Source organism: Rhineura floridana, chromosome 14 (genome assembly GCF_030035675.1).
Source record: "Rhineura floridana isolate rRhiFlo1 chromosome 14, rRhiFlo1.hap2, whole genome shotgun sequence".
NCBI lineage: Eukaryota > Metazoa > Chordata > Lepidosauria > Squamata > Rhineuridae > Rhineura > Rhineura floridana.
The window spans coordinates 28,113,065-28,123,441 of NC_084493.1; the positions used below are offsets into that span (position 1 = coordinate 28,113,065).

Below are 10,377 nucleotides of genomic sequence, written 5' to 3' on the forward strand. Positions count from 1 at the left end.
TCTAAGACTGGAAGCCGGCCTGCCCACTATCGAAACCCGCATTTGGAAGCTCAAAGGAAAGTTCTGGTTAAAGTTGCAGTTTTACCCTGTGGGTCTGGCCCCTCTAGTTCTTCTCGACACACATCAATCTACCTGGCATAAGCTATTGATTAGGAAATTTGCAACCCTTGGCTTTTTGCTCCCCACCATCTCCACGCTAGGGTTCTCCAAAGCATGGTCAGCTATTTCTCAACGTATAATGGATATAGAACTTCAAACCCACTGACCATACACAAGCCTGCTGTTACCATCTTTCCCAGGGGTTTTGCACCTGTGCAATACCTCAGTAAGCTTCCCAACGCCAGATATAGAAAAGTATTTACAATGGTGAGATTTGATGTACTCCTGTCAGCTCTCCTCGATGGCAGATATCGCGGAATTCCACGTGCAGAGCGGTTGTGTCCGTGCAGGATGGGAGTAGTTGAGACAATATTTCATGTGCTTTTATCCTACTCTTATTATCATGACATTTGCACTACCAATATAACTCCTATTATTCAGTCGATTCCAGGCCGGGATTCCGCTTTTTACACCAGTTATCTGCTATCGGACCATTATCCTCAAATCACATATACTGTTGCAAGGTTCTGTATTATGGCCACTACCATTCACAGAATGTTTGCTCAAACGTCTATTTAGTCTTGGCTTTGCTAACTCTGGCATGATTTTAAATAGTTTTAATTGATGTTTTGTATTGGTCACCGACCGTAATAATAAAATTCATTCATTCAGTCATAGAGCCTGACACTGATTTTATGCCTTCTACGTTAAATTTTACCCTTGTAGTCCCCTTTAGTACCACTCCCTATATGTATGTGTGTGTATAATATATATATATATTGTATTTTATGTATTTTAATTGTATTATGTATTTTAATTTATTTTAATTTTTTTGTGATTTTATTGTTTACAATTTTATTATGTACGTGTTTGATTTTATTTTTGTAAGCCTCCCTGAGTGCCCTGTTATAAGGTAGAAGGGCGGGATAGAAATATTTTAAATAAATATTAAATAAATAAATAATAATCAATATGGTACCCTCCAAATATTCTTGGACTCCAGTTCCCATCAGCTCCAGAACCTTAGGCAGAAGTCTTTCCCATCCCTGATGCCTGAGATCCTTTAACTGGAGATATAAGGGATTGATCCTGGTCCTCTTGCTTGCAAAACATGTGTTCTGTCACTAAATTAAGGCCCTTTCCCCAAGGCAGCCACTTGTACTGCTTATTGCAGGGATAGCCAACGTACTGTCCTCCAGTTGTTGTTGACTACAACTCCCATCAGTTGACAGTGGCGTGACATTGGCATATTGGATTGTGATACTGGCTAGCCCTGATTTATTGAATTGTGCCACCCTGGATCTGTTGTGACAAAACAAAGCTTCTATCTGAATCTAATGTGATTAATTTAGACATCTTTGAAGGGATAGTTACCATGTACATTTAACACATGTTTTTTTAATTTTTTTTAATTCTTGTTTCTGTTAGAAATGTTTGGATTTGACAGATGGTGGGAGTGATACAGGAAGCATTTTTGACGTCCTGCTGCTTCCTCCAGATTCACTTTTTTCCTTTATCCCCCTCGTATGTCTGCTTGTGTCTGTGCATTTCTCACTGCCTTTATCCTACATCAGGAGTGTCAGCTTCTCATTATTAGAAGATACAGCAGCTGTCTTGGAGTTTGCTCAGGCAAACAAAGAATTTTCTGAAGTTCCACAGAGCTGTTGTCTATCTTGGCTGTCTGCCAAATGGCTCTCCATTCACTCTGCCAAGCCCCTTTTATGAGGCATACACTGATGTGAAGCACTGAGATTTAACTGCCAGAATTCCCTTGTAGGCTCTTAACCACTTAGCTTTCTTGCTTGGCCCAAATCATGTTTGACATTTCATTCAAAGCCTAAGGTGTTCAAATAAAAAAGGCCACAGTGTTGGTGAAAACAGGAGAGAGGCATTCTCTGCTTGGTATGCTTTTGTGGGATGCATTTCTTGGTGAATCGTGCTGGCAGTCAAAATGTTTTGCAAACCAGGATTCCTCCTTTTTGTTTTTGACTTTGAGAAATGAATGGAATAACTTAAAAAACATTTCCAAAGCTGTGCACAAGTCTGAATTTGTCACCTCTACCAGACTAAGCTAGACCTGCAAGAAGCTGTGGAATATAAAGACACAATACAGGTACCTACATTCCCACAGCCAAAGATGCAGGTTTTATAGCCATTTCAATGGGCAGTTTTGATTGGCAGTGGGGGTGTGTGTGTGAGGTAGATGTCTCCTCTGATCAAAATGGAAGCCCCAAGACTTCATACAGTAGCTTTATCTGGGAGAAAAGCACACTGAGAGATCTGATCACTGATCTGCCATATTATGGCTGTTTGCCCCCTAAAATGGTTCCCTTTTAATTGTTGTATGCTAATGATGAATTTACACAGAGGATGTTGCCATAACTGAAGTCGAGAGTTGACCTTGGAAGAGGGACCTCTGACAAAGAGGATTGCCTCCCTCCTCTTCCTGACTTGTCTCTCTCTCTCTGTCTCACACACACAACTTCTAGACTACATAGCTGGAAAATAAAGCCTCATTAGTAGTTCTTGCCAAAGTATAATTCTATTCACTTTCCAGCAATGCCATTGAGGGGCAAATGTCTACATGGTGCCATTGAACTGAGCATATGGGTTAAGGTGACATAAAAAAAGCTGGCCGACTCTTGTCCTCAGGTATCTTTCATCAAGTGAAAAGGAAAGACTTGATGTAGAAGATGGTTAAACAGCAAGCGCTGTGCCGTCATGGGCTCTGTACCATTTGCATGCCAGTTAATATCCATAATGGAAAATAGTCTCGTTACTGCTTCCCTTGGGGATGAGCGGTCTGCATACATGCAGGACAATCCTAAGCATGCTTACTTTGAAGTAACCCTATTTAGCTAAATGGGACTTGTTCCCAGGTAAGCATGTTTAGATTTTCAGCCAAGTATTAACTCTTAAAGCCCTTAATAGAGAAAATGAAGGAATCACTGGCAAAAGGCCACATTCCCTTCACTTGACATTAACTACTACATAACCATTTCTGTGTTCCTCTATGGAAGTCTTAAAGTTTTTGAGACTACATACAATGGTTGGTTTCTCTAGAAGAAAAAACTCTTAGGGTCAATGGGGTTTTTCTCAGTTGATTGAGACAGCAATGTGATGCAGCATTGTTTTTCTCTTATTAGGGACCTTAGTATCTCATCCTGTCTTGATAATACTCTATAACTTGTTAAGAGAGAGGTGCTTGTTGAAATCCCCACATGCTGTTTTGAGCATATCTCTCTGTTTCCATGCTGGGAATAATAATAATGTAACATTGTTGTCTCTACACAGAAGGAAACTGATACAAAGGAGAGGTCTGTTTTTGATATTCCAATCTTCACAGAAGAATTCTTGAACCACAGTAAAGGTGAGCAGAATACAAGAAACATGTTCCTCACTCCACCTACCTCTGCTAACTGGCAGAGTTGAGCAAACTTTATTTTACACGTTATGTGTTTTTATTAATGTTTTGTAATATGACAACACTGTCCATGTCTACTCCCATGCAAATGCATATAGGATTTCAGCCTTAGTGACCTTTGGAATCCCTGTTGTGTGACAGAAAGAAGGGGTAGAAATCTTTTAATTAATAAAGCAAAATTACATGAAGGTCAGAATTGGTTAGCTGCCGTTCAGGTACAAGACTGAAAAAGAAATGATTTCTTTATACTAATCCTCTCTTGGGCTCAATGCGTAGAATCTGCTCTGTTTTTTTGCTGATCCCAGTACTATTGTAAAAGAGATCACCCCCTTCTTCCAGTACTCGGATCACGGGTTGCTCTACCGGATCAGCTCTAGCCTTTGGAGCTGCTTCTTTCTGCCAGAGGCTTTTTGAGAGGAGAAGGGACTGGTAGACCCTTGCACCCCACCCTAAATCCCATGAAAGCAGCTGCAAGCTGCCAATGCCAGCCAAAATCTGAGGCTAGAAAGTTTCCCCTTGGATTTTGCAGCTCTGCCTGGTTTTGGCTGTCGCCACAGTTGAAGCACTGCAAGCAAACACTTGTACTGTAACAGCAATATCCGGAGGTAGGATAGGTTGACCAGGAAATATCTTTTTAGGTCTCTCATGATCAAATTAATGTTCAGACATGGGGAAAATATTTTATTAATCAAGCTGATGATACAGACTTTTGTTCTGAAGTTCCATTGTAAAAAAGATGGCAAAAGGATTTGTGTTATCTGGGCTTAATGTCAAAAGAGGTCTCTACGGTAACTTGGCATATGCTCATTTGAACAGTTGCTGTAGTTGATTTACTTCACCATCAAATACGTTCCAGGTCTTGATTCCCCACTGCCCCCCCCCAATGAGTTTGAATGTAATCCCTCTATAGTTACTTTTCTTTTATTTCACTTCCTTTATTGAATATTCCTAAATATTCATTTACAATCCCTCCCAATCTTTTGTTTGTCTTGTGGGTGCTTGACAGCACGGGAAGCAGAACTACGTCAGCTGCGAAAGTCCAACATGGAGTTTGAGGAAAGAAATGCTGCTCTGCAGAAGCATGTGGAAAGCATGCGCACGGCAGTGGAGAAGCTGGAGGTCGATGTGATACAGGAGCGCAGCCGCAACACTGTGCTACAGCAGCACCTGGAGACCTTACGGGAAGCCCTTATCAGCAGCTTTGCTGGAGTCCCATTACCAGGTGAAAAGCCTTTCCAGTATGGAGCACCTGCTCATCCTCTTAAACCTCATGTCTGGCTGTTGCATGTGGTTGAGAGTTTATGGCCCATGGTTTATTTTAGTGACTGCATGCTATGCACTTTGGAGCTTTTCAGTGTGCTAAGTGTTGGGACGTGCTCCGGAGAGAGTTCGCATGATAGGGTAGTTGTGCCAAGCTGTTGCACATCTGTTCCCCATAATATGGGCCTTCCCTGTGTCAGCTGAATGGAGGTACCTGTTGATCCTTGAAGGTCTGTTAACTGTAACATTAATATGATACAGCAGGGGTGGCTAACCCTTTGCTGGCAGAGGGCTGCATATCAAAGCAGGGTGTGCCAAAGTATCAAAAGAAAACTTATTTTAAAAAAATGAAAACATTTTGGGGTTCTTGGGGGAGCCACAAACAAATCTCTTGGGGGATGGGGTGGGTTTGGCTTCCCGGCCACAGGTTAGCCACAGGTGGCTAACAGGATAGCCAAAGGTTGTGCTACAGTGTGGTGAAGCATATTGTTGGCCAAACACTCTGTCCATGCAAGCAAGCTGTGTTCATTTCATGTGCGTTGAATTGACAAGAGTTCTTTGAGAATCCAAGCTATTATCTCTCCCACCCCTGATTTGCATCTTTCTTTCTTTTTGTACTAAGCATGAAGTTTTAGTGCCTTCTATAGCTGCAGTTGAAATGCTGTTTTCTGTTTCCTTTCATAATCCACATCTTGCAGGAAGTGGAGAGATCCCCACAATGGACACTATTGATTCGTATATGAATCGACTGCACAACATTATCCTGGCAAACCCACAGGAGAATGAGAATCTTATAGCCACCGTCCGGGAGGTTGTAAACCGCCTTGAACGCTAGTGACTTGGTGAGCGTCTGCCTTACCAGACTCTTTAGTCTTCCTAGGGCTGAAATGAAATGTTGCTAGCATCTGAAACGGCTGACTTTCCAAGATGGGATTCTGCGTCAATGTTCTGTATTTGGTGAAATCAAATACCAATAGTAATTTAGTTACCCAGCACAAATAACACACTCATTATATGTATGAACTATTTCTGATATTCTGACATCTTAAATTTTTCACAGTTATGCTTCCATACACAAGGGCATTTTTAACAGGGTTAATGAATAGGAACAACAAATCAAGCCTCCCCGCAATGCTATGTTTCCTGTCAGTAATGCTTATCTGCTCCTGTTTATGGCTCTGCTTCAAAAAAGAAAAGAAGGGAAAACAGTAGCCTGATCCTTTTTGCCCTAAACCCGCAAGGCTAAGTTCCCTAGCCTGTATTCTGAATTGCTAATATAAAACCAAATGGTGTTTTAATTCATTGTATTCTGAGTTGAGGTCCATCTGTGCCATGGGAAGCCAGAAGTCCTCAACCTTTCTGATCCTGACCTTTTGTGATAATTGTGCAGCGTAGTTAATTGTATGCTCCCCATTATAGCTTAGCCTAAGTGAAAAGACCGTTGCCCTTCCAGCAAAGCAGCCAGATGGAACAGATGACAGTTCTAAGTCATCTCTGCTCCCTGCAGGATAAAAAAGCAGTTCTGCTGCTATTTTATGAAAAGGAACAGCTTGTGGACACAAGACTGGGATTTTTCTGCAGCTCATCAGCCTTGTTCTTTTAACAGGACATTTTCTGTTAGCATTCCTGTAAGCTGGAAAGGAGAGACTTGGGGAATTCATGGGTGGGAGTGAGTTTCGTCTGCAATAGAATATGGCAATTGGTAAAGGGGTCTCCCTTTAGGCTGATGTTGGAAGGGCACCCCAGGCCCTGAGCCAGATGCTTCCCATTTAACATACCTTGCCAACAAAACTTGACTCAAAGCTTCAGATGTCAAGACAGGTAGCTGTATGCATTGTTTCTAGTGTTGTGAGTAACCCCAGGAGAGTTATGAACATTATTTGTGGCATCAAAATGGAAATGTGTTCTGTTTCTGGGGAAAAGTTGGATTCAAATTTGAATCGCTTGAAACAGCAACAACAAAAAACCAACTACCACCCTTCTCCTTCCTCATTCTTCTGATTAAGAAGTCATGTTCTCACTCCCTAAAAACAACATAGATAAGGCAATTAAAATGTTAATTTCAGACCAGCTTTGTTATCCAAATATGATGGTGATGTTCCAAGTATGCTTGATGTATGTAATTACTCTTGACATTCATCTTGGCAAAAGATTCATCGAATAAGAGGAAGTTGTGAAGGCAAAGAATATGAACTGCTAGGGTGAGGCTACCACTAATAAACAAGAGGTTCACATAGCTATTAATGCACTTACTATGTGTGAGGTTACATTAACTAGAAACTGTTTCCTTTTTGTCAGTTTCTTCTCTTTGGAGTCTTGGCGCACCGTTTTTAACGTACAGATCAATGAAGCCCAGAAATTCTGGGAACAAAATTATTTACCACCTAATAATTCCTGGTGTACCAGATCAGTAGTCCCCCAGTGTTTGAGATCTAAGATAGGGACTATTGCCAATACTTTGGCATCTCCAGTGAATGACTCTCCATCCTTTTTGTCAGGCCAATTCAAAACACAGTGACATCTAAATGGGAAAGGCTATTAAAAAGTGTTTAATTCCATTTCAGAACTTTTATACTCTGCAAGGGTATAAAAATTCATTCACCCCTGGAGCCACTAACATTGGATTTGTTTTACACTCATTTTAAGTTACAACATGTCTATGCAGTTGAGGCTGCTGCTTTTTTTCTTTTTGATGATGGGAGTTGCCTATTGACTTGTGTTGTCAAATGATAAGTGTGTACCTTATCACTTCTGCATCTATAGTGTTTTGAGTTGGTTACCCTAAGCTGTTCCAATCCTAATGGCATGTAACACTTCTCAACAGTGTATTTAATATATGTCCTACATTTTCAAGGATGTTTTAACAGTATATTGTGACTTTGAATAAACCTGTCCTGTACAGTTCTTGTATCCAAACTGTCTTGAATCGATAGCAGATCAAATTGGGCCTGGCAACCATGCTGGGCATTCCCATTAAAATCCCCTTCTTTTGGGCACATCCTCAGTATGTACTATTTTGTTCAGATAGTCTTTAGGGAAGCTGGAAAGGAAGACTGAGTGAGTATGGAAGTGGCTTATTGCAACAAAGAGGTACATGCCTGTTTGGAACTTTCATCATGTTTCAAGGAAGGCCTCTGTCTTTTAATCCTAGGTGTTTGGGATCAGCACTGAAAATACAATCCAGGACTGAGCCAGAGTTTCCAAAGACAAGTCATAGTGTGAGCCTGGGCTTAAATGAAGCCTTGGAGATGGGACTATGCTGGGAGTGAGGTGGCAGGGGGGAGCGAAGGACATAATACTGAGTCAGGCAAATGGTCCATCTACCTCAGTATTTTCTATACTGACAGGCAGTGGCTCTTCAGGATTTCAGGCAGGAGACATTCCCCGCCCTGTCTGGAGATGTCAGGGATTAAACATGAGACCTTCTGCATGAAAAGTAGATGCTCTATGAATTTTATTTATTTATTAGATTTATATCCCACGCTTCCTCCCAGTAGTGACATCCCTTACCCAATTGGTTTTTATTAAAGGAAGCCAGGCAGGAGGAAATAACCAGAACAAGCAAGCAGCAGAAGGAATCCCCCTCCTCATTGATATCCTCAGCTCTTTTTGTGCCATCCTCCAAGTTGGTTCTCCTGCTTGCACACAAATGTTACTCACCAAGGGGTCCAGGAAATCCCAATTTCATTTATTTACTATTTATATATCACCTTTCAGCCATAATGGCTCTCAAGGTGGTTTACAACTAAAATGAATTTAAAACATTAATCCAAGAACAATAAGCAAAAAAACTAACCAAAAATAGCAGCAGCAGCAAGACCATAAAAAGTGTCAGAACGGTAATACTAGAGAATTAAATGGGCAAACTTGCTCATTTAATCTCTAACAGCAGAGTGACAAAAACTAATGTTGCACTCATGAAACAAGAGAGACTCCGCCTGCTGAACCACTTGAGGGATAGAGCTCCAAATAATGGGCTGCCTGTTGTTGAGGATAATCTAGTATCCACAGTTGATGGGACCTAGAACAGAGCTTAATTGGCAAAACTTGGGGAGGGTGCTCATATTGGGACTGCTCCCTGAAATATGCAAGATCAAAGCTATTTAGGACTTCTAAAAGTCAAGCCAGCAGTGTGAACTGGGCATGGAAACAAGCTGGCAGACAATGAAGATGTTTCAAAATGAGTATTATATGTTCACAGCAGTTTACATTTGGCAGCAGAGGAGCGAATGAATTCTAAACTAGTTGATGTTTCTGGATCATCTTCAAGGACAAACCCTTTCAGCGTTTCTTAGCACAGTTCAGTTAAACCTTCAAAAATGCCTCCAGAAAATCCTGTGTCATCCTGACATACAAACATCTTCTAAATCTTGTATCTCCTCCCTCCTTTTGTTTTATTTGCAGCTTCTTAGCCCTGGAGGCTTTTCTTAAAGGATTTTCTTTAAAAGTAAGGAATGAGAGCCGTTATGGAAATAAGCTCCAGCTCTTGCTTACTGGACAAACTGTGTCATGGTCAGACCACTACCTGGTAAATATGGACTTCTCGTTGCCATGCCCCCTCCGCAGGGGTGAAGGACCTACTAAAATGGTCCGCCCCAGATGCCTGATGGATCCGGATGGATTCCTGACTGCGCTTGGGGAATTGGAACCTGCTGAAGGTCGCCCGGTCGAAACCCTGGTGAAGGAGTGGAATGTGGGGATCACCAGGGCATTAGACCAGGTGGCTCCGAAACGTCCTCTCCCCCTGAATAGAACTCAGCTAGCTCCATGGTATACACCGCGGTTGCGTAGCTTGAGACAGGAGGTGAGACGACTAGAGCGCCGGTGGCGGAAATCCCGCTCCGAAGATGTCCGGACACAGGTTAGAGCAGCAGTAGCTGCCTACCAAGTGGCAATAAAGGTAGGAAAGAAGGCTTTCTTTGCTGCCTCTATTGCGTCTGCGGAGTGTTGTCCCAGGAGGCTGTTCCAGGTGGTCCGAAGCCTGGTTGGTCCAGTTGCTCAGGAACCCTTGGAACAGTCAAAGGTCTCCTGTGACCTATTAGCAAAACACTTCGCTGATAAAATCGAACACTTACGGAGCTCGATCCCGCACACCGTGGACACAGTCGATGAACTAGAGTTGGCCAGTTGCAAGCCGGTAAATTGGGATCGGTTTCGGCTTCTCCCTTCTGAGGAAGTGGACAAGGTGCTTTCATCTGTGAAGCCAACCACTTGTCTTACTGATCCTTGCCCTTCGTGGCTCCTTGTGAGCTGCAGAGAGAAATTGGGCGAGGGGATCAAAGCGGTGGTAAACGCATCCTTGAAAGAGGGTGTGATGCCATCAGCCTTCAAGGAGGCAATTGTAAAGCCCATCTTAAAGAAGCCCTCCTTGGATCCCCAAGTGTTAGATAACTTCCGCCCAATTTCGAATCTACCATTTCTGGGCAAGGTCATTGAGCGAGTGGTGGCCAACCAGTTGTCAGCACACTTGGATGAAACTGATTATTTGGATCCATACCAATCGGGTTTCAGGACTGGTCACGGAACTGAAACAGCCTTGGTCGCTCTGGTTGATGATTTGAGGAGGGCATTAGATAGGGGAGAATCCACCTTTC

General features: G+C 42.3%; 1 protein-coding gene across 4 annotated transcripts in view; it reads left to right on the forward strand.

Moving 5' to 3' along the window:
• HMG20A (high mobility group 20A) overlaps positions 1–7,779 on the forward strand; it is an 82,713-nt gene extending 74,934 nt beyond the window's left edge. For all 4 annotated transcript variants that reach the window (XM_061595334.1, XM_061595336.1, XM_061595337.1 and 1 more), the window contains 3 exons: positions 3,394–3,469; positions 4,530–4,745; positions 5,482–7,779. In XM_061595334.1, coding sequence (XP_061451318.1) covers positions 3,394–3,469; positions 4,530–4,745; positions 5,482–5,618 — 429 coding nt within the window. In that variant the 3' untranslated portion in view covers positions 5,619–7,779. The remainder of the gene's footprint in view (positions 1–3,393; positions 3,470–4,529; positions 4,746–5,481) is intronic.
• The last annotated feature ends 2,598 nt before the right edge of the window (positions 7,780–10,377 follow it).